Raw genomic sequence first — 25,084 nt, forward strand, 5'->3', positions numbered from 1 at the left:
TAGCACCATTCTTGAATCTTACCAGGTAGAACTTCTATGCTTTTTTCTTTTCTTCCCTCAATAACGTATTAGGAAAAGTTAGTGGTCCAAAGTGGACACGACAGATAAAAGATTTAGATTTTGGTACCTATTTCAACTAGAAAGCAGCAGTATTCCCTTTAGCATATGAAGCCTGGAAATCTTCCATAGCTGCTAGGGTAGAAAAGGCCTTTTGACAAATCTGGAAGCCATTATTTATTATTCTAATGCTTTATCTATAAATCTGAGCCTCATTCATATTGGGGCAGTCTTTCTGCTCTTTAATTCCCTGTACATTGAATTTCAGATACTTGGGTCTAATAGCTTAGAGCTTAGATTGCAAACTCCTGTTCCCATTTCTCTTACTACGTGGACACTTCATTAAATTCCTCTGCATTTCATTCTGCCCGTTTGATGAGGCAGCCACAGAAAGACCTTACAAGGGAATTAGAGGCATAGTCCAAATAGTAGTAATTTTCACCATGTTTTGGTTAAGCTTTCTTTGTTTCTGTTGAACCTTGCTCATCCTAGCATTTGCCTCTCTACAGGCTTGAGTATTTGCTTTTTCAGATTTGTAGCTGTTACCCTCTGCTACAAAATTTGTAGTATGGAAATAAATAAATTCCCAGTTTGTGCTGTAGTTGTAGAAGCAATCATCCTATAAAAAGTAATCCACAATTCACTGCGGTAAAATGTATTAGTTTATATATTTTGTATGAGCTGAGAGTTGGTACAGTAAAGGCATGTAATTAAAAAGTGCACACGAGATGTATTTTGAGCTTTCCTTAACAGCTGTTTCATATTATGAAACATGCACAGTGCAGTGGTTTTGTAATTGGATGTAAGCAGTTTGCAGAATATCTCAATACACAGAGCAAAACCCAGCAAAATGTTATAAAAAATTGTGGATAGTAATTCTGCCCAAGAGTTGCCAAAGAAAGAGCAGAGAGATCACATAAAAAATATTTCCTGCCTATGTGAATGTATGAAAATTCCCAGAAATACTAGGAAACATTCCCTTGGATGGGAATGAATACAGTTTACACTGAACTCAACAAGAGGAGATAAATGTGTGTTCAGCTGTTGGCCAAATTTGAATTCTGCTATACACCAAATGTTATTAGTTTGTACTTAATGACACAGAATACCACATACACTTAAAAAATTCTTCCAGTTGAATTTCCAGCCTAAGTTAGTTTATATTATAGACATTTTGATGTTTATTTTCTGTAAGTACCTAGTATTTTGATTTTTTTCTTAGAAGCTCAATTTCTTTTTTAACATTGAGGTTCTTCTGTGATGAAAGAGGGGAGATAGTATTTCATAACTGGAAGCCTGAATCACAGAATCCTAGAATACCAGATTGGAAGGAACCTCAAGGATCATCTGGTCCAAAGTTCTTGGCAGAGACACTTAAAGATTTAAAGTGTATTACTTTCTCTCTTTCTTTAGGAGGGGGAAAAAAATCTAAGATATTTTTGCTGCTGAAGCAGGATTTGCAATACTACCAGGGACTGCTGTTCTATTTGTGAGCTAAGATTATTCTCAGTGAAATGGCTCAGCTCCCTGAGGTTCTCAAAATTCCTCTTATGCCTTTGCCAGATTCACAATAGTCTCACATTTGTTATTTCACTAAAAAGGAAAAAAAAAAAAAAAAAAAAAAAAAAAAAAAAAAAAAAAAAAAAAAAAAAATTTTTTTTTTGGGTAAAAAAAAAAGGAAAATAAAAAAAAAAAAGAAAAGGGAAAATTATGTGTTTGGCTGAAATAAAAAGGAGAATTGTGCGTGGCTGAAAAGCTTCAAAAGCAACTCCATAGAGCACCTGTGTGCTGAAGAGCTCTGAGGATCATTTACTGCTTAACCAGGAGCTGTCCATCCCAGGGCATGGAAAAACAGACATGGGGATGGACAATGAGAATCTAAAGCCCCTCACTAGGAATGTCTGTCCCACTCATTCTCACCTTGAGGAAACAATTCACTTTACTGACTGGCAAAATGGTTAAAATAAAACTTGTCTTTTTTCACAGCTTTTTGCCAACATATATTTCAGCAGTGCTTCTGGAGCCCTGTTTGAAGAGCAGTGTATGGTCCAGTACAGTGTCTTGGGAAATCAGACAGATAAATGCCATGTTTAGAAATGAATTTTCTGTTAAATGAGATCATAATTGGTTAAATTGCTGGGTAGTTAAGGAATTCTTGCTCTTCTTGTAAGATAAACAGACTTTTATTACAAACAATTCTTGTCTTTCTAAATCAGTTCCAGGAAACCCTATAATGTCAGTCACTATTAGCATTTGGAATAGCATTAAGAGCTTTATACAAGCTCATATTAATCTGTCTAGGTTAACCTTTGTATCCAGGCTGCCTCAGTTGCTGTATTTCAAATCTGCAAAATGTCAGTTCTTTTTGGTGGGCAGGAAGAGGTTTAGCACAGATTTAGCAGTTCTTTGATCATAGTATGAAGTAATTTTGAACTTATTTGTGACCAAAATAATTTATCTGGAGCACTTTTATTCAGTCTTATTAACTGAGTTGTTTAATCAGTTGGAGCAAACTTGTAGCCTCTCTCTTTTGTTCCAGAAGCTGCTATGGAGACCAGATGTCTATTAAAACAGATAATAGTGCCAAGAATATTCAATTTTATTTGGTCAGTGGATCTCACAACAGGAGAAATACCACATGTGTAGAGAAACAGAGTGGGAAGGGTCCCCAGTTCCCCCTCCCAGCTGCAAAGTCTTCCCAGAACATCCTGAGGCACTTGTCCAACTTGCACTCTAGCACCTCCATTGAAGGCAGTGCCTCACACCGTGTCCCTCAGGCAGTCTGGTCCAACACTTAATTATGCTCATAATGAGAAAATTTTCCTAATATTTAACCTAAATATTCTTTGCTGAAAATTAGGTTAATTTCTGCTCATCCTTCCCTCAGTGGACATGGGGAATAATTACTTGTCCTGTTTGGAATACTGAAACATACAGTGGAACATGTTATCGTGTCCTTTCTGTGGTCTTCTGGTTTCTGGATCAAAACCCAGTTCTTCAAAGCTATCCTAAGAGTCATGTTGTCATTTCTGTCTTGTGACCTCTCTTCAATTTGCATGTGTCCTTTAAAGCATATAGTTCCCCTGTGTAAAAATGCTACTCCAGCTGAGAGCTCCTTTCCTGAGGAAAGCAACCTAACAACATCCCACATCATAAAGAGCCCCTTCTTCGTGCACTGATGAATCTGCCTTCTTGGTAGGCACATAGTCTCTGTGTGTTGGTTCCTGCAATATCCAGAGTCTCTTATGCAATACTGCTAGTAAGGCATGCATTTTCAGTTGGGGTTTTTTTGGGTGTGTATTTGATTTTTTTTCTTCCTTTTCACATTGCTTTATTTGATTTAGAACTTTCCCAGTTTCTAAAGACTATTTTGAATAATTCTGTCTCCAAAATGTTTTCTGTTGTCCCTCAAATTGGCATCAGTTGCATATTTTATAAGGACACCCTCCACTCCTTTATCATCAAGGAAAGCTTTGGAAGGCACAGAATTGGGCCCCCAAAAACTCTACTTGGAACAACTTCAGATACTGTCACTGAGCCGTTGATACTCAATGTCCTATTGTGTACAACAAAAAGAATAATGCACCATCAGTGTTCTTGGCTGCACATGGAGCAGGGTTAAACACGGTTTTTTGGGAATAGCACAAAACTAGGAGTCAGGGAGGTTTGATTTTGTTCATTCCTCAACTTTTAATACATATGGCACAAAGTTATTGTAACCTCTTTTTCACTGATTTCCTTGTCTGTAAAAAGGAAGCAAAGATGCTTGTGAAGTGCATGGTTCCTCAGGGGGAGATGCTATTGCAGCACAGGATGTTCTGGCTGTGCTCTGGCCCTGTCATCACTCACGCAGTTAAAACAAACCGTGCTGAGCCCAGGGAAGCTGTGGGACACCCAGTGTTGGTGTCAGAGCCCAGGTCTGCACCACGCCCTGGTCTGCCCAGGACCCTTTGCTTCCATTTCTCCTTCCAGCACCCAGCAGTGGAATGCATTTGTGCTTGGCTGGCACTGGTGCTGTGTGAAACGTGGCTGGAAGCAAATTCTAATTGCAATTCCTTGTGTGCACCTGGCACAAACTTCAGCACTGCTGAAATGTACCAGTCACCAGTGAAACAGGGGGGTGGGATGAGATTGTCTTCACGGTTGTTGCTATGATTTTGTAATTCATATTAAAATAGTTCTCTTCTTTCCCTTCTGCTCTTAAGCTTCCTGATAGTGATGCAAACTAGGTTTTTAATGCTTATTTGCAGAAAAAGGTTGTGATAATACAACAGCTTAAAGCCAGAGTGAGATTTGGAATCATGAGGGTAAACAAAACTTGTTCTGAATAGAAATGTGCTGAAATGTTGCGTGGTAGCCCACAGAGCAGTGGGTGACTGTGTGAGGAGCTGGGCACAGCTCCAGCCCTGCAGCCCCACGCAGGGATTGCACTGCTGTGCCAGGGACCCGGGCTCAGCCCCGAGGGGTTCTGGGCTCTGCTCCCACACCTCTGGCACAGACAGCCTGTCAGACCCTGCCCTGCTTCTCCCTGCTCTGTGGCACTGGGCTGACTGGGATGCTGAGCCTTTGAGGGGCAAAGAAGAAATGTAGATGATCCTGGAGGAATGATAAAAAAGTGTCGATGTTTATGACTGGCTGCCTGCTTGCTATTTAAACATGCAGGGAGACATTTGATAAATATTTAAGTAGCACCACTTTATCTAGTGCTGTACATGTTTAACAAGATGAATACTAAAGAGATAAATAGATTAAGATTTCCAAAATGATTATGCCAAATGTGTCTTTTTACTTTGGGCCTCTCTGTAGCAAGGATGTTTGCACCAGTGTAACTATCTCTTAATATATTAATAAACCATGTGCTTTGAAACCCCAACAAGCATATCCTGCTCCAAGGTAGCAATGCTGAACTAAGCAGTATTTTGTGCCACTGCAATACTTCCATGGTGTATCAACAAAACATCTTCAGGTCAGACCAGGCTGGGGATTCTGTGCCTCTGCTCTGGCTGACCTCGAAGATCTTTGTTCTCACCTTGAACTGCTTTGCTTTGAAAGGAAAATGGTTTAATATTTCCCTTGCACACATGCACACTTGTCTCAGCAAACTCACATGTAAATACATGTTTATATACATGAAATGTGTCACCTCTGCGGGTTTTTCTCTCAGTCACATGTGGTGAGGAGTAAGTTTGAGTGTGGAAGATTAGCTTGAGTACTTTGTATGACACATAAAGCCTCTGTGAATCTCTCTTGATTAGTTCTCCTATCCTGACCCTAATACAGAGGTAAAAATATTTAATGGCCTGTACTAAATTAAGTAACACAAGACTGTGACTCAAGTATGCATGACTAAATCTAGTTTAGTGATTCTTATGCTGGAAGTGTGTCATCAAGCTACCCCCAGAAGAGAATGGCTTAGGTAAATACACGATGGGATCATCTTGCAAAGGAAGAATCACATCTGAATACTTGTTTATATTAGTCAAAACCATTCAAGAACCCTCTGGCAGTGCTGGGCTTTCACTTCAGATAGTAGCAAAGCCATTAGAAATGAAATTACAGTGCCAATATTGAGAATTGTTCCCTTTTGTTATGTTTTGATTGAGAAAAAGGCTGCCTTCAGCATGGCAACTGTGCAGCTATCATGGCCACTGACATCAGGGCAGAAGATTCCAAATATATTTTAGCCCCTTTTCCATGCTTTTATTTGCTTCCCCCACCACACCAGAGAAGCTCAGCTGCGATCAGAGTGTGGTGTTAGAGCACAGACTCATCCTCCACAGAGCTGCAGTGTTACATGGGTCAGGGCAGGACAAGACTGGAGCAAGTTTTCTTGACAGAACAGAAAGGACTGAACAGAAGGAGCTGAACAGAAGCTGAAAACTTCTGTTTTCTCACAGGGAACACCTTCTGATACAGCTCCCAGTGAAGAATGGGGCAGAGCTGCCTCTGCCCCACAAGCCCCTCACCACCAGCAGCAATTCCTCTTCCTGTAGGCAAAGGAGGCAGTGGCTGCCCCATGTGGGGTTTTTGCTGGCCCTGTCAGGCTTCTGCCTTCAGCAGCTGCTTCTTCTGCCCGTGTGTTAAACTACTTAGAGGAAGGGGAGAGTTTCCACATGGACTGGTGAATTCTCTTTTGAGCAGAACTGGAGGTATAAAATCCTTAAAAACACTTTAGAAAAGACATCACCATGTATGAGAAATATAGCCTATATGTCCATATATAAACAAGGATTTCATATTAAATGCATTTATCCTCATTCTGTCACCCATGGAAAGTTATTTTCACTATTAAAATTATGCATGACAACTTGTTTATCCATTCTGAATGCACTGGACAGGGGTTAGTTTTCCATATTCAGAGACAAACATACATCACCTTCAAGCACAAATATCACAAATATTTAAGATATTTCCTGAAAAATTTAATTCCTTTATCGATTTTTTTAGACAGCATGTCAGACAGGGGCAATGCTCTGTGTTCTGTACTGTGGAAAGGTCTTCCTTTGAGCTTATTAACAAACAGTAAGAGAGGCTGTTGAGGCTGTTGAAGCTTCGTCCCCAAGCAAGGAAGGGACACTTCACCAGTGGGGCAATAAAAAGCCTAATGGGAAGCTACCAAAGCCACAGCATTATTTCCTTTTGGAGTGACTTGCCAGGACAGCAGGAGTCCTGGTGCCTCAGAGGCCAGGGGCTGAAATAAAGACCAAAACCCTGCTGCCAACTGGAGAAAGAGCCAGGCCTTCAACTTAGTCCCCTCCAGTTAAACTATGGAAGTCAAAGAGAAAGCAAAGAGGTTTTCTTGTCCTCTGTTGTTGGAAAAATATGTAGAGGATTTATTTCCTCCAGATTTTAAAAGATCTGGTTACTTTTACTTACCAAAACAAGAGGGTGTGAAGGAGGACTCCCCAGCATGTGGCCCCTCATGGAGACAACACAATTTTTCATGCTTCTGCTCGGCAGAGTTACCTGGAGATCCCTGCCCTGCCAACACCAAGGCAATAGCAGAGCAGAGAGGCAGTAGACAAAATGTCAGCATATAGAAAACACTAGTTTCTTACTGTCTTCTGTATTTACAATTGTTTTGCTCCAAATACAAACACTGTGGTCTATTGCAAAGAGCCACTTAGGGGTGTGGAAGCAGAGGAAGAGCTCAGGGTAAATTTGTGCTGCTTTTGAGTGACGTTTCAGTAGCATATAAACACAGCAATGCTCAGCCTCTTGCTGTGAAATATTTTTTCCCCAGTCCTGAGGTGAATTGCAGTATGAGATAGAGCCTTTAGAAAAACATTAATTAGTATTTCAATCCACAGCATCTAGCTTGAGCCAGCTGTTCTTTTAGATTCATCTACAGCAGCACATGCCCATTTCTGAGATTTTATAAATAAATTAGACTGTGCATGTACTTGTTTTCAGTTGCACATAGAGAGGACACACTTTTTAGGTGAATTTTCCCTCCAGCAACTGAAAAGTTCAGTATTTGAACATCCTGCAATGGAAGCCCTCATCCATGGAACTGCAAGAAACCCCTTGTGATGACTGAGGGCAGGAGAGGTGAAGGAATCATCAAGATACCATTCCCAAATTGTCATTCTGCCTTTGTAATGGCTGCTGGGTGATGACCATGTTCATGCAGAGACTTATTTTGAGCATTATTGTCAGGCTCTTCCTGGCACATTCTCCTCTGTTTCATAAGTTACAGGTCAGAGTTACTAAGTGATTGTGCATTATTTACACATCAGTGCTGTGCAATTTCCATTATCCACCTACAGAAACGATCCAAATTCAGCAGCACACTTACCTATTCATTATGCATAACTTCCCTAGTCTCAAATACACACTTCAGGCCATGCTTTCCTACATTATTTTTTTCCCTATTTACTAATTTACAGCTCCTTTCCCCTACAAATATATGTAATTAATTCTGAATATTTTATGCAAAATGTAATACTAATGGAACTTGAGTCTTGCTGATAAGGACTCAGGTTCTCTAACTGGTGTTCATACAAAACTTAGTCCCTAGGTTTCAAAATAGATGTGATCCACAGTGCAAAGCTGCTTAAAGACACAGAAATAACAATGCTTGAAAGAGAGAAAAAAAAAGAAAGAAAGAATAAGTGTCACTCATGCAATTCCTCAAGATTTCCTCCTGAGCAGGAAGAACTACTTCTTCCCCAAGAAAATGACAATGCTGAAACCTCTCCCATTACTTGTTTGGAGGAAGACTAAAAAAGGAAAAGTCCATCCTCAAGCTGACAACTGATTCATATTGCAACAATCTTGTTTTTCAGTGCTCATCGTGCTCACCATCAGGGCTGCCAGCTTAAAGGCAGAAGATGACCCCCTCTCCTTTGTTTTGGAGTAACAGGAACTCTGAAGTCATTTAAAAAAAAGCACCAAAATCCACCAAACAGTTATTTTAATTTCCAGTTGCAAAGAAACAGATATTTTTGTTCAGCATGGAGCCTTTTCCCAGCATTTTCTGGGTGCATCCAGTTATACCATGACCAAAAAAATAAAAAATTAGCTATTTGGTGTTTCATCTTCTATGGCCACTACTTTCTTACTACCTCAATTTGGCTGACTGAAGAAATCTGAGTTTTATTTGCACTCATGTGATGTTTCCACTCAATGTCATAGTCCATGTCATACTGTGGCCTCATCACTCAGCATCCCTCTATTACCCCTACTGGGAGAATATTGGGAGACTATTGCCTCCCTTGGGGCATTCCTTGATCAGGGAGATCTCCTCCACGCTCTCAAAATCAAACCAATGATTTCTATTTACACAATTATGTTCTACATAATGGTATTTTTTCATACAACAGGACAAGAACTCCAAGCCTACTGATGCCAATAGCCAAAGCAAAAGTATGGACACCTCTAAAATAGAATGAAGCAGGGCTACCCTTTATTTGCCATTGGGCATCATAAAGAAGATCCACAGGAAGAAGGGATGTCTGATATCCAAAAATTGCAAGCCAAATGCTCCACCTGTACCTTTGTCAAGCATCTAAGACAGGCAGAGCTGGTGCTGCCTTCACTTTTGCAGGACTACAGTCCCTGTTACAGCAGGAATCCAGGACTCTAGTTCAGGCACTTGTGGCTGTGCAGAGTTTCACTGAAATCACCTGTACAGGAAATCTCCTGGACTGCAGCTTGAAAACAGACAAGTTTCCTGCCAGAAAATTATATATCCCAGATGTAAGGACTATTTTTTTCAGGACAGAATACTTATATAAACATTGGGAATTGACTGGGCTTCTTGTCAAAATGATATACAAGGAGTTTAATTTGTTTTCTGAGTAACTTGCCTTAATTTATTTATTTCTTTTAAATAGAGACATCAGAGGAAATAGTGATCCAGCTAGAAGTATTTTTAAGATATTCATTGAAAGAATTTCTGGTGACAATGGTGTTTTTTATTTCTGAGTTGGACATCAAACAGCTACTGGACAGAGCAGCACATGAACCTGCAAAATTTCTCACTGGAGTCTTTTACAGCCATCAAATTCCAGCTCAGTCTCTCATCTGTTGACAATCCGTGGGGATTATAGGAACTGCTCTTGCTTTTGTTTGTGCAAGTGTTTTCCCTGATCACTAGAGCTATCAGGAATATTACTGAATCCGGGAAACAGAGAGCAGCAAGTGCAGCAGGATGGGTCTGGAGGAACCTCCCTGGCAGAGCTCCAGCAGCTCCACTCAAACTCTGCAACAGCTTGTGAGCACTGAGTCTGCCTTCAGAGCTCAGGTTTCCAACATATGGTGGCCATAAAATGGGACAAACAACTTGCAAGAGATAGTAGTAAAACAGTAAAAAATATTGGAAAATCAAAGATTGAGAACTGATTAGTATCAATACCAGATGTTCTGGAAAAAGTAGTCCTGACTGGAAATGAGAAATTGTTGACAACCCAGTTTGTACACTAATTCACAGTTGCATTAATCTCCATCTTTTGACTGCTGCTAGTGAAACAGGGCCTTTTTTGGAAAAGCAGCTGCTCTTTGGTGTGCTAGGGCTCTGTCCTTGTCTCTGATGGCCTCACTCTTCCACGTGGGTACTTCTCTTAACCCACAGGTTAAATAGGACACCGTTAGGTTAAATGAGATTATTCAGGTGTTAGAAGGGTCTTGTGGCAAGAAATGAACAAACTGAGAGGAGGGGCTGGATGTTAAAAAGAGGGTCACAGGTAGGGAGGAGAGAGTGTGTGAAACCCGAGAGGAAGCGTTGGCAGTCCAACTCAAACTCATTTCTTTCCATCAGCTACCTGCATTGAAACCTTGCCCAGCAAGAGAAGAGGACTGCCGTAGTAAAGTGGCCATAATAAAGTGCATGTGTGTCCCTGTTTCGGCCGGGGCAGGGTTAATTTTTTATGGTAGCCGATTCGGTACCATCTCACATCACTGATAGGTACAGGAGTAAGGGACGCGACTCTTTCAGGGGAGGGGAAAGTGGTGTGGTGGGAAGAGCTGGTTGATACTCTGTCGTGGCTTTTTCTGTGTAAATAGTCTCTTTGTCTTATACCTTTTATTATTAATATTGTCGCTGCTACTTTCGTTTTCTTATCTCGTTGTCCTTTGCAGTAAACTGTTCTTATCTCGCCCTGTAATCTCTGCCTTCAGTGTCCCACAGGATGAGGGGGGAAGGGGAGCACCATCTGCCTGGGAGACTCAGAGTCTCAGGGAGGTCACTAACCGAGGGAGTGCCTTCCTAACCCACGACACTGTTCTCAGGAGTGCTGCCGACTTCAGGAGGAAAGCTTTGAATCTTATTAAGTACAAGGCTTAGCCACAAAGCTCGCTTGGGTATTGCTTAAGTAGGTGCAGGTATGAGCACAAGAGAAAAAAAGAAGAACTCAGAAGAGGGGGCCAGTGGGGACTGCCGTGGGTACAGCTGCAAAAGCACACATAGCAGACCCTAAAAGAAAGTTTTTAAAGACAGGACTCGGCACTGGCTGTAAGGCTGATGAGATGTTAGACAGGACACCATCCTGTTTGGTCTTTTTCACGTTCTGCTGAACAATGCCGGTCTTTGCCAGCATCCCGTTAAAGATGTTCTGCTCCCTGCTGCAGTTAAAACAGCCCGAAACACCTTTCTGATCTTTCACTGTCTTGGTTCAGTAGTGCAGCAATTCAGAGTGAAACCTGTGAAGATGTTAGGAAATTCCCCAAGTTACAAATTAAATCTGCACAACAATCTGCATGGCTGTAGGGCTTGTCTGTGTGTTACCATGAACAAGAAAACAAAGATGAGTATTATATTTCTTTCTGACTCTTGTGAGAAAGCCTCCTAATAAAGCTCTCTGAAATTAAGGGAATGTTTAGTGTTTGCATTGAGGAATATGTGAAAAACAGCATTTTTTTTTCAAACAGTGTTAGTACATTTTTGATCAGTTCTATAAGCTGGAGATGTATTATGTTTGGATTTTGAGACAGAAGCATTTAATTTGCATTTTGTGATTTTCTTGAAAACAAATAAATTTGAATACAACTTACTTAGAGATTATGGAAGAGAGTTGGTCTGTTAAAACACCTGGACAGACAAAACCTGCCTTCTTTAGCACAAGAGAATTGCTGTGCTGTTATATTTTCATGCTCCCATTCAACTTCTGCAGGTGAATATTGCTAGAAGCAAATGGTACTCACCCAAACTGAGTTTTCAGATCATCAGTTACTGTCCTCAAGTGTTCCCTGAAACTGTAGCACAGTGGTTGGCCTCTACTCAGTACAGTTGTAGTCAGCAGATAAGAAATGCTCCTGCTAGAGAGGGAAATGCCTTCAGCGCTCATACCCGAGCATGTGACCAGTGCTGAATTTCATTCATGTTAAAGAACCATGTCTAGGATGGCACAAACATACTCATGGTTGTGTTTTGGAGCATGTTCTTCAAATGAAATGAAAATAAAGGAAAATATGCTTTTTCAGTAGTTACCCAACCTGAATTTTACTGTTTGCTTCCTTCTACAGCCAATGACACCTGCCAGATGAACAGAGGAGCTGCAGTAGAGCACAGCTGCCACTCAGAACTTAACTGGTAGGCATGAATAATGTGTACTTTACCTCACCAAAGTGCCACAATCATTTGAACATTGCCATACTAAATTTAGTCTAATTGTGCATCAGACCTGGAACAGACCTGCCTTCTCACTTCTAATGTACCATTCAAAGACACGGAGAAATCATAAGGTCAGGACACAAGAAGATTATTCTTTAAACTTCGATTTCTGAATTCTCAGATACGCATTAAAGAAGGAAATAGAAAATATATTCTCTGTGTTATCAGATTATTATTAGCTCTAGAGGATTGCATGTGACTGTAAGCTAAACAACTTGTGACAACAGTTCAGTCAAAGTAAATTGTTCTGCAAGCCACGTGTCAGCTAACCCTGCTCACAGTCGGGTCTGCTCTAATTGCTGCCTCAAAAGAAAGCCGTGCTCAGCCGAGGCAGCTCCGTAACCTGCTCATTACAGACTTGGGAATTAGGAGTTATTCAGTTCTTACCCTGATTGCTCTTAATAAGCCCATATAATTATATGATAATATGATGCAAAATTTCTTTTGTGGGTCCTCTGCACTAAAAGAGCATTTCACTCTGGGAGAAAATGTTTAGTTAAGGTGGCAAGCATCGTTTTTGCACTGCAGTCTCACAACACTTGTCTTGCTGTATTTCCTAAGGTTGGAACTCCTAGGGCCATCTGATTGTACAGCAATCTGCAATTTATGTATTTATTTTAGAGAAAAAGTCTCCACTTCTTAGGGTTACAGAAAAAAGCCTCCAAGTAATTACCACTAATAAAAAAGATGTCCTGGAGGTCCAAGAAAAGAAAGTGGCGTTCAAAGCTTTTTGTTTTTCAAATCTCACAGTGTGTATCAATCATAGTGCTTCAGACAGGGGTGAACCTGCCCTGAAGTTTATCCCCAGAGAATGGGTAATCCTGAAACCTGCTCTTGAAATTGCTCTGCACATTCCCTTGGCAAAGCCTAGCACAATGAGTAAATCTAAAGTAAATCAAAGAGTTTCTTTGCCTCAGGCAAGTGCTGTTCTTTAGGATGGACCAGCACTATAAGTCCTTCTGGCCTTGTTCCTTACTCTGAGACAGATTTTGGGTCAGTGATCTAGATTCCCTGTTCTCCATTTCATGGATTTCTTAAGCAGAAATAGTCTTCCATGTCCGACTGTGAGAGAACGTGCTGCTGGGAGGCTTAATTGAGATTTGTTGGGTTTGAGATTGTTGACTGAAATGTGAAAGCGTGATATTACATTTGCACAGGGATTTATTGCACATTTCAAAAAGCAGAAAGTACTGTGGCTTAGGTGAAAGCTATTATAGAATTTGAGGTGTAGGTTTTCATAAGTGTATCACTTTCAAGCAGACACAACTTTTAGTGACAGTTGTTTGCTAGAGGAGTGTCTAGGATGGTCTATAGTGTATTTCCTAACTAATTACTTCAGATTAAAGGGATATTCAAATGTTACTGCATTGAAGGGAAAGCTATAGTGGTGCTTTCAATTTACAGCCTAGAAATTACTAATTGAATTTGTTTTAATTGGGAGAAGTCAGCTACAGTTGAGGAGCTGCCCCACATCATTTGGAAGATTTTTGTAAATTGCAATGCCTTAGAAATTGCTACCATTTACCTGATAGCAATAGTGTGGGATGGGTTTTGTGGGTTTTTTTGTGTGTTTTGGCTTTTGCTGTTTGTGGGTTTTTGTTTGCTTTTTTGTTATCATTTTCTTTTTAGTTTGTTTTTGTGGAATTCGTTCTTGTTTGTTTTTTTTTTGGTTTTTTTTTTTTTTTTTTTCATTTTATTTTTTTCATTTTATTTTAGTCATAAGATTGGGGTCTTTACACTAAATTAGCACTGTATAAAAATATATTCATTGCACAGAAAACCTGTCAGGGCCAACTATGTCTCTGATTCTTTGTGGTCTGCTGATATTTCACTGAGAATTCAGGCTCAAGAACTTAACTTCATGCCTGAAGTATTTTATTTCAATTCTCATCCAAAAATATAACATCCAGGCCTTTGACACCTCGCTGGAAGTGTAAATGTAAAGATTATTGAAGTGCAAAGGAAACTGGGCAAAGCTTGCAGCTTTCATCTCCCCTTCACAGCACTACATCGAGGATTTCATGTCAAGACAGTGACATTGTAAGTGGAGCTGATATTGCATCTCAGTTGCCTGCATCAGGTCTTGGAATAAAGTGATGTTTGATTATCTGCAATCAAGGTGTCAGGGCCCCAAAGCCAAACCATTAATCCATATTTATGGCTATTATTATAATATTTATTATTATTATTATATCTTATACCTTAATAATAAAAAGTGCCAATCTCAACAGAATATGCAAGAGATCAGTTTCATAAAAGTATTCAGGTGCTTAAATAAAATTAATTAACATCTAAATCTTTTTAAAGTCCAGCCTAGACTTGGTGCAATTTGGCCATGATTCTACATGAGAAACATCCAAGCTTTATTCTGACAGAGACAATTTAATGATAGATTTGCTTTATCAACTATAAGGTACTTCAATAGGAGCATAACATGGAAAGGAGGAATCACGCTGTTGGTTTTGTTCCAACAGAAGGTTTTTGTGAAGTCTTGGCAGCAGGATGGCCTCCAGTTTTGGGACCAGTGCAGACAAATTAGGGAGAGTCTAGAGGAAAGAAGTTTAAACTACTTTAGTCTAGGAAAAGAGGTGATCAAGAAGAGTTATTATAACAGTCCTCCACTAAAAATATAATTTGGAAGAAAGTGATTAGTTGCTCACTCTACCTGCTAGGGTAAGGAGAAGGGAAATTAATGTATCACAGGCTTCCTTTGCTTCCACTCTTAGCAGGTAGCACCACAATAAAGATGGTTTGTTATGCTGCTCCAGTATCCTGCCAGCAAGTAAGGATTCATTCTTTGCTGTAGAAAAGAACAAATGTCTTGCCAAAAAAACAAATTACAGTCATCACTGCAATGAAAAAGCAGCAGGGGCTGGTGAGACTTTCAGGTGGGTGTGATGGAAGGGCTCCTGCCCAGGAGATGTGTTCTCTGCACCCAAGCAGCACAAAGACAGCCAAGTGACACAGGGAGGGAGCCTGGCCAATCAGCCAAGGTACTCAGAGAGAGCAGGGGAGAAAACTGTAGGGATGCTGCTCTAGCCTTGGGAATCCTAAGCCTTCTGCTCTAGGGTCAGGTGAAGCCAAAATCTCCCTGGAGGGAAGCACACAGGTGATGTTTCCAAGGTGGCTTTGTCACCCTCAGCCATGGGATAGCATTGCATGAGCTGTTGAGGGAAATGAGAACCCTCTTGACAAGGGAAGCTTTTTTGTCTGTCGGCTTTCCAGGATGGGGAGGCTTTCAGTCAGATTTGGGAGGACAAGGATAACAGGAGCCCATTGGTAAGCGGTAACTGTTCAATGTCAGCTAAAGCCTAAGGACCAGAGAAAACCAGGTAGTAACTGTAAATCCAAGGCAAGGACAGGTAGGAATATGCCTCCACTGAACATTTCAGATGCCTGTGGATACCGTATGAGCTGCACACCACTCCATCTCCCTGAGACAGCAAAGCACCAGGGCAGAGGGAGAGCCACAGCCCTTACCCTGTGTTTGAGGGTCATGGTAGCTGACTTTGACTTTGCTTTCTTGTTTCTCATCACTGGGCACTTAGGACATCACAAAATGCTTCAGAAATTTATCTCATACCTTCTCTATTCCTGCTGAAGGGCCTTTGGTAAACATCAGTTCTGGTGACAGCTTAGCACTTTTCTACTTTTACCCCTAGAGGTAAGTGAAGGCACATTAGTAGGGCTTTGCACACCATGAGAGCTTCTTACTTTATTCATATCACCCTTCTTTGTAGAAACGCAGCAGTAAAAATCCACCATTCTCCCTACCAAATATACCACCAGCAATCTCATGGGAACTTATGGGGATCTTGACACATCACTATGGAGGGATGTGAGATTTTTCACTCAGCTTAGGTCTTATCCTTGGCACCAAAACAGAAAACTCTGAAAAGTGGCTAACAAAGTTGTTAGCAGATTTCTTGTGATTTAAAAGAGCAATCTTTGGAAAGGGGAAAAAGGAAATGATAGATCAAACCAACTGCAGTCTTCCACAGTTTTTCTGGGCACATAATCAGATTTGGGTTTTGTTCTTTTCAGCATTTGAAGAGTAATGTGATGATGAATGAAAGCCAGCATAAATTTGTCAGATCATTTCAAATCAGTGCATTTCCCTTCAACAACGCAGCACACCATAAGGTGAGAAGCAGCAGATAATCACATATGTTGACTTTTATGAGGCTTTTGATACTCTTTCGTGTGATATTTCCAAACTAAGGAAACATAGTAGAGTTTAAAATTGCTTGGAGCAGTTGATAAAGCTTCTTGGGAAATCCTGCTTGGGGAATATTTATCACCATTTCATCCTCACACAGCAGTAAGATTTTGCAGGGGTCTCTTCATGCTCCATTGCCACTCAGTGTTTTTAATCAGTAATATTGGGCAGGTGCCAGAGAAAGGTGAAGTGGAGGCTGTGGATACACTACCTGACTGGAGTTCAAAACAAACTTGACTAACCAGAGAAACAGATGGTAAAAAAATTGAACTGAAGCAGCTCTAATACAGGATTTTACATTTTGGCAGCAGTTGACTACAGCACGAGTGCAGGCTTGGGAATAATCAGGCAGTTCCATTGGAAGCATCTAGTTCCTGCAGCACATTCAAACTCTCCTGGGTCAGAAGTGGCATCCTGTTTTTAAGAGGTAAATTCCATACCAGGACATGGCAGCTAAAAGCTGGCTGATGTAATCCTCAGGTTCAGCTCAGCTGGGATGAGAGGTATCAGCTGGAGTTCTGTGCTCAGAATGAGCATGGGACACACTCTCCACACAAACAGAAGCTGAACTCATTGTGGGGGTTCAGCAGGAGCCTGAAGGGAAACACAAAGCAGTCTCAGCTGCCAAGGATGTAAGAAGAAAAGAGAGGGAGAGGCAAAATCTATTCTCCATGCCACAGATGGACAAAAAGTAGTGAGGGTTAAATTTCAGTAAGGAAGACTTAAAACAGATAGTGGGAAGGTAATAACAGCATTTGCAGTGTACATATTTACTGTTCAAGAAGATGGTCATTTGAGATTGAGAAAGATGGTAATATCAGGATTGGCCACTGCATTGGACAGGAGCTAAGCTAGAATCAGTAGCTCTATCCAGCTTCTGATACTGTGAAACAGGCTTGATTAACAAGATAAAAAAAATAGGTAAAAACAAGTGAGAGCAGCAGTGAGCACTGGAACAAAGCAAACAGACACAGCTGAACAGGGCAGAGGACAAACCTCAGCTCTGGCACCAAGCTGCAGGGAATGTGGACAATGTGACAAGCACCAACACATAGCAACAAGGGGGGAACAGCAGCAGAATAGAACCAGAAAGATCAAAATTTTGACACCGGCTTTCCAGAACACTCCAGCTGCTCTGGCCTAGTGCACTGGACTGTCTTCCCTGATTCTTTACAAGATGTGACTGGCCCAGACCTTGAAAGGCCCAGTAGGGGAAGGGCTGGAGCTGATGCTGGATGTTTCCAATGCCTCCTCTCCCTTCTACAAGGCAGGTAAATAAATTCCACAAAATTACTCTGATGCCATTAGCAGAGCACCTATGCAAAGAATCACTACTGGGGCTTTGGTCCTTGCTTTTGAGAAATGAAGGTCTAGCAAAAAAACTGACCGGAGAATTTATTTGTTCCCATATGGAAGCCAAATAGCTCGTGGTCAGTCAGTGAATGGCTGAACAGGCATCACAAAGCATTACCTCAGATGCAGCAGAATTCGCTCTACTCAATGTCAAAGCAATTTAAAGTGACTAAAGACACTCAGATTTTTTGATCAGCCCAACAAGTGTCAACTCTACTGTTGCATTAGGGACATTGTCTCCCATCAGTGGTTAGTGCTGAGCTTCAACACAAGGTTTTCATTGCAGCTACACCTCAGGAGACTCCAAAGGGCAGAAAGCATCAACCTGAAAACAATGTCCCACAGCTTCCAGGTTAGATACATGCAACACTTCAGGAGTTGTTCCCAGAGGAACTCACTTATCACAGCTCCTGCTGCCTTGGCTATAGAAGGGTGGCTGGTGGCTGTATTGCTGCCTTTAACACGAGTGCCAAGTTCAAATCAAACCTCCAGGAAAATTTTGGTCTGACATTCAGAGCTGTACCAGGATTGTACTTGGTAGCATCAACTCACACACCTTCCTGTGTTGATTTAGTGAATCAGTCCTAAGAATATGCTGTACAGTGCTGGATTTTAAGTTTCCTTTCACACTTCTCAGTATATCAAATGCATCACTTCCTAAAAAATCCGCAATTCCACTTATTTTAAACTGTCAGTATCAAACAAGTGATTCCTGAGCTACCTTGGTAATGTATTTTCTGGGACAGCAGACAGGGAGCCTACAAGATGGAGAACCTTTTACAAGGGCAAGAGGGAATGACTGCAAACTGGGAGTAGGTTTAGATTAGACATTAGGAAGAAATTCTTTACTGTGAGACTGGTGGGACACTGGCACAGGCTGCCCAGAGAATCTGTGGATGCCCCATCCCCAAAGTGTTCAAGGCCAGGTTGGATGGGGCTCTGAGCAACCTGGTCTAGAGAAAAGCGACCCTTCCCACGGCAGTGGGGTTGGAATGAGATGATATTTAAGATCCCTTCCAACCCAAACTGTTCAGTGACTCTATGATCTAAGCACCTGTCAGGACTGGGCATCACAGGAACATACTGCTGATACTGAAAACTGTCAATAAAGTTATTATTGCTCTTCTCCAACAAACTGAACATGGATGGAAAGAACAACCAACACTGAGACTTCCTTGAACACCAAAAATTGCTCTATTAAAAGTATACTGTCTTGTAACACAGCTCCCATACCACCAATCTAAGATCAGTAATTTCTGATATAAAAATGTGGAAGCAGCAAATACAACATATAAAGCGTACAATGTGTTTGCCTGTACAATACAGGATTTATCTAGCAAAGCTTGTAATAGAACTGCTCAAGCCAGCCTAAAAAGACTAGAACCCGAGGGAGATGGTGCAATCCCCATCTTTGTATCCACAAAATCTGACTCCTCTCTCTCCCTGTCCTCCCAATGCTCAATCCTTCCTTGCAGTTCATCTGTCAGACAGAACTGCCTCCAACTGAGAATGAACCTCAGCTCTGCTTGATAGCATCACTCTCCTTGGCAGTGGTGATGAATGGAAGCAATGACAGCCTGCACAGCCTAAAGCTGCAGCTGTGAGGCACAGGTGGGCAGCAGTTACAACATGGGCACATTTTAAAATCTGAGTTTATTTATCACAAATATGATAAGTGTTTTGGACAAAATTGCAAAATTTTTTAAAACCCATTGCAATTTTGGATTTTTCTGTTATTACAACGGTGAGCTTACTAATAAATGTTCTTTAGTGTTATATATTTATGATCTTTTACAACTCTACTGGCAGTGTTTTACTAAATCAGGGTATATTGAAGTCCTAAAAAAAGCCTAACTAGACTCAGGCTTGGTAGGTATGGTTGATGAAAGTTACTATGAAAAAGACTTACAGAAATTATACATTGTTTTCTGACAGCCTTCACAGTCTAAACATTTTATATAATTATATACAGAAACATTTCTTTGAGATGAAGGTGGTCCCAACTGCAGCTCCCCCTGACAGCTGCTCAGTATTTACACAAAGCTATTTGCTTCCCTGCAGTCAGCAAAATTAAGTCAGTCCAAATTTCTAAGAAAGAGCACTTATTCTGAAGAAGTTTTAAAAGCAAATTTTGTTTAGCATTTGTGAAGAGCTTTCTGAAGCTATGACTCCCCAAGACTGAGTTGAACAACACCTAGTTCACACACAATGGAGGAGCCCAGTTTATAAGGCAAAATGTTGCAGTGTTTCAGGAGCTTCACAGAGTCTGATCACATTTGTGCTGTAATTAAATGCATCCATCCTTGCTCACCCTCACCACGAGTATTCACATCTCCAGCCCAACAGCTGAGCTGGCGCAGCAGCCACAACTGGGCAAACACTGGCTTTAACAACAGTGACCTCAACCATTATGCTGAGTCACAGAAACAGACTTGGAACAAATTAGTAGACTACACAAAATTTTGTACCACAAAAAATTACGACAAAGTTGAAAAGTTTCCACAAACTCACTTCAAATTAAGAGGAGAGTAAATTAACAGCGTGGTTATGATTGTAAAACTACTATGCTTGAGGAGAAATTCTGCTTGGCTGATGAACATCTGAAAGGCTTCAAAAGATTAATTAAATAATCCTGTCAAAACCAGTTGTTTCTTAATGCTCCCATAATGAATAATACTAATTATGAATATACACTGTACTCAATGTGTGCTTCTGGAATTAATTTGGCAACTGTGACTTTAGTTGAAATATAACTGCTTGCCTAGATTTTATTTTTGGAGGGATTTATCAATTGAAGAACTTAATTTATTCACTACTTAACTTGTGATGCTCTTATCTATATCACTGCTAAGACAGGAAAACCCAAATTAACAGCTGTATCTATCGATGAGAATTTTGGTGTTGCTGTTTTCTCTTGTTTGGTGGTTTGTTCCCCCTCAGCCACCTCTACAGTTCTGAGAGTACCACCCAGGGTCAGAGAAGTGGCTGTGATTTTTCATTCAAGGTACTCTGCCAGAGATCCAAGGAATCCCTATAAATCATGAACAGAAAGATGAGAACAATCAGAGAGCTTGCAGCAAAAGGAAGGAATGCCCAGCTGAGCCCCTGCCAGACTTGGGGAGCTCAAGGGGAAGCGCTGTGTCTGCCATGCCCTCTGCAACAGTGCCTCAAGTACACCTTGGTGTTGTGGTGATGCCAGGCAATGAAGTCTCACCTCCAGAGCAGGCAGGGATGTACCAGCCATACCCAAAGCTCAGCTGGGCTGCTTTAGATGCAGGCACCACAATTCAAGCGTCAGACAAAGCCCCAGGAGGATGCAGGCCAGGAGCCATTACCCTTCCACTGCCACCACTGTGTGTTCAACCAGGGCTTTGCCTCTGCTGCTCCTGCATTCACACCTGGCTTGGCTGGGGAGGTGTAAACCCAATTGTAGTAACCGACTACAGAAATTACAACTCCCCTGAGACACGGTATTTTTTCATTCACATGATGTGTGCCCTTAAAAACCAAACTAATAATGGGCTGGCATCAATATCTTCTTTCTACAAGTGGTAACAATCAACTGCTACAGAAATAGATCTGAAGCCATTGATAACCCAGTTCTTACACTCATTTGTGTCCCAGATTTCCTATTTTATGGAAATTGGAAATTAATACGTTAAATACTTTGCAAGATCACCAGCTCTGAATACTGAAAAAGAAATGTCGACGCTGTACTTTTCCTTTTTTAAACAAATATTACAAAATTGAATTTTATTGAGTTTCACACAAGATGCACTTATAAAATTGATACAGAATGTCATTCAACAGAAAAAAAAAATTAAAGCAATTTCAAGCTTTCTTTAGCAACTGCTAAATAATTATAAAATAAGATACACCAAATTGACAGATAATCTTAATTTCAATGTGTGAACATCTCCAATTAGTATAAAATACATCAAAAATTAAAGATTTTCAATTTTTTCCACAGCACAAGTCCTCTTCTTTTTATTTTCATCCCTAAACATAACCACAGATTTTGGCCATTACTCCCACTACTCTTATGGGAGAGGAGAGGCTGAAAGACTGCAGCAGGGAGCTCCCACCAGAGCAGACAACCCTAAACTGTACAGCAGAGTTCTCTCATTATCAAGTCTGCTCAGACATTATCAACTCTGTCCAGCTGCCTCCATCTGCTATATTACTGTAGTCCTGCAAGTTTCAGGGATTAGCAGACACATTAAACTTTCACATGTTCATACAGCTAAGAAACTTTGGCTTTCCCATTCTGACAAATTATGAAATTAGCAAAGAGCAAATTGTCTTCATTTGTTCCGTACTGAAGTACTTTTATGATACCTTCCCTTGGAAAGTAAAATTAGTGCTTACTTGAATGTCTGAAAGGCATTTTGGAAGCTAATGCTGTGTTTTAACAACATATGAAGAATTTATCATTAACTAAGGGGTCTCTTCTGATAAAACTCTCCAGCCTATGTTTTGAGCTCAAATTTAATCCACTCTTGGTCTGAGGATTCCAAAATTCCTTTGTCAACCCTCCCAACTCTGCATCTCACACCAGAAATTAAGATGCATTGTAATACTTAAATGCTCTTTATAGATCTAGTCCATCTACTTAAGTTTGACTACAACCAATCAATTACACTGAATGGATAATTATGGTTTGATTGTCAGTGTGAGCTTTTATAGGCATGTTCTCAGGCAAGTTAATACACAGATGTCATTCTTCTAAGAGTTATATGCAAAATGCAGTGCAATGTTCTTTACTGCTGTGTTAATGCCATACCTACAGTTCCAACACAACACTTGCTTGCTGCAATTAACACTGCCATTCCTCAACATTAGAGGTGCCCCCTTAATATTTTTTCCTACAGCAACAAAAAATCCTCAGCTTTAAAAAAAAAAAATTCTAAATAATTCGCCTTGCAGGACACACAACACATGAAATGAATATGCTTCATATTTGCCCAGTTAAGCAGAACCTTCATTATTGTGATCTTTCCTTGGTGTTCAGTATTTCAGATAAAATACTAAGCAGTAAGTCTTTCACTTAAAGGCAAAATTTTATTCTAATTACAAGATTTTCAAGATACATCTTGAAAATATTTTTGTTGACAAGAATAACTATCTTGACTTACTGTTTTATGTACCAATGCTTTATGTGTTTGTTGATATAAGCACAAGTTTTGAATTCTGCTTGCAGATGTTTAATAAAACACGGTAACTGGATAGGCAAGCTTCCGGTCAAGTCACCAAACATTTCCAGGAATATCCTTACACTGGAGGAACCTTCATGACAAATAGTGTTCTGGAAGCATGGTTTCATAATGCAGAACAGGGTTATGCCTTTTTCCAGTCTGTTTTCCAGAAAAGTGATACTGCAGCTCTGCCACCAGGCTAGAGACTCACGATCCACCACATTTTCCAAGAGGCAAGTTAAAGATCACTTACTTGACCTGACCAGATACCAAGCCAAGTTACTTGTAGAAAGAAATTAATATTTTTTTTGCCATTAATAATTTAAGTTTTTAAATAAATATTTATGTGCCTTTTGGCAACTGTCCATTCTGGTAGCATCTGCTGTCCCAACAGCTCAGTATCCTTAGCACATTGATTTAAAAAAAAAAATAAATTCTTAGTCAATTCTGTTTCCGCAAATAGTAAACCTGTCTATCTCCAACAAGTCTTTCTTTGCAGACCTGTGTTTTAATTCTGAACTGTCTTGGCTTATATCTTTTTCTTCTCCATCAGGAGTTGTCAGAAATTGATCAGAATTGCTTGTTACAAGTAAAGATGGCATATTCTCCTTCTGATGCACTGGTTGATTGGTAACTGATGTAGAACCGTTTTCATCTGTGGGAATTCCTGTTGGAACAGAAGACAATTACAAAGATAATAGTGAATTTAACACAGACATATTGATACAATTGCAACATCCAGATTTATCCAAGGCTATCCTGAAAAAGTGTGCTGCAGCAAGCCAGCAGAAGCAACAGAAAATGCTTTCTGGAAGCCACTACCTCTTCTTAGATTTACTGCAAGAGATTTCCCTTTCTAATTTAGAAAACATACAGAAAATAAATAGACAGAAAAAACAATTCTACAGAAGTTTAAATAATCAGCAAGTGCATGAGCAGCAGAAGTTAGGACATACATGCTTATTTTTGTTGGCTTAAGCAAAAAGATTTCTGACAGTCCTTGTGTGAGTCACACAAATGTTTGCTACTGAAATGAACAAAAGGAATCTCTGTGGCAGGAACTAGATATGCCTAATCCTCTACATAAGTACAATAAACCTGCCTTCTCCAGGGATAGCTAATAAATGACTCATGCACTGCTATGCACTGGCTTCTAAAGCAGTGCTGTTAAAGATGTCTATTTTTATTCCTGTCTCTTACTTCAGTGGAACTGAACACTGGCTTCATTAACCTAGGATATTGGTAAGTAATATCCATATATTTTTTCCATATTTTGTTAAAACGTTTAAAGAATTAAAATGCACAAGCAAATGACAAGGAGATAAGAAAAAGATAAGGAAAAAAATTATCTCCTCCTCAGTAAAGATTGAGCTATTGTTTCTAAAGTAATCTCGAAAAATCTGACTGATGTGGAGAGTACTGGAGACCAGCCCAAGGAAATGTTACCTGTCAGAATGGCAGAACTACCCAAATTAGTACAAAAACTTATTTCGGCAGAGCATCTGTCCACACCATGCCATCTACTACTTGGAGGTACATGGGTTGCCATTTACAATCTTATGCAAGTTAAAGGTACTAAACTTGCATTGAAAAAGGGGACAAGTAATTTTAATTCTAGAACTTGGTTACAAATGTAAGTATTTTCTAACCCAGCAGCTTTCAGATGTAGCTGGTCAGCCTATAAATGATTACCAGTAATTACAACTTTCATCCTTCAAGAGCAAGTTTAGAATTTTATTCTTCAAAAATTTAACTGTTTTTGTGGACAAGGTGGAAACTCTTTAGAAAATTAACTGACTTAAACTATAAGCTGGCAGAAAGGAGACCAGACTAATTCCCTTACTCTCATCCTAAAAGAGATGGGTTGAGAGACTGTATTGTAAAAACCTGATAAGTGGGGCACTCAGATTAATTAATACTGCAGAGTCCAGGAGTAATAATGAAAAAGCTGGGGAAGGTAAAATTCTTTCACATAATCAAGACTTTTAGTAAATAAAGAGGTGTTAAAAAATGTAAAATCCCCAAAAAACTGTAAAATTGAGCTTTTCCCATCACCAGTGGAAGCTAGGAATACTCTGAATAAAATCCACAAAAGCTTTTTGGTTGCTACTTTTTGCTCAAAATCTTTCTGTTGGAGAAAATAAGCAT

At 40.2% G+C, this 25,084-nt stretch overlaps 1 protein-coding gene across 2 annotated transcripts in view; it reads right to left on the reverse strand.

The window, feature by feature from the left end:
- Positions 1–21,458: 21,458 nt before the first annotated feature.
- TAPT1 (transmembrane anterior posterior transformation 1) overlaps positions 21,459–25,084 on the reverse strand; it is a 48,669-nt gene continuing 45,043 nt past the window's right edge. For both annotated transcript variants that reach the window (XM_041472614.1, XM_041472692.1), the window contains exon 15: positions 21,459–23,603. In XM_041472614.1, the coding sequence (XP_041328548.1) occupies positions 23,374–23,603 (230 nt within the window). In that variant the 3' untranslated portion in view covers positions 21,459–23,373. The remainder of the gene's footprint in view (positions 23,604–25,084) is intronic.

Source organism: Pyrgilauda ruficollis, unplaced genomic scaffold (genome assembly GCF_017590135.1).
Source record: "Pyrgilauda ruficollis isolate IOZ18807 unplaced genomic scaffold, ASM1759013v1 scaffold1, whole genome shotgun sequence".
NCBI classification, from domain to species: Eukaryota; Metazoa; Chordata; class Aves; order Passeriformes; family Passeridae; genus Pyrgilauda; species Pyrgilauda ruficollis.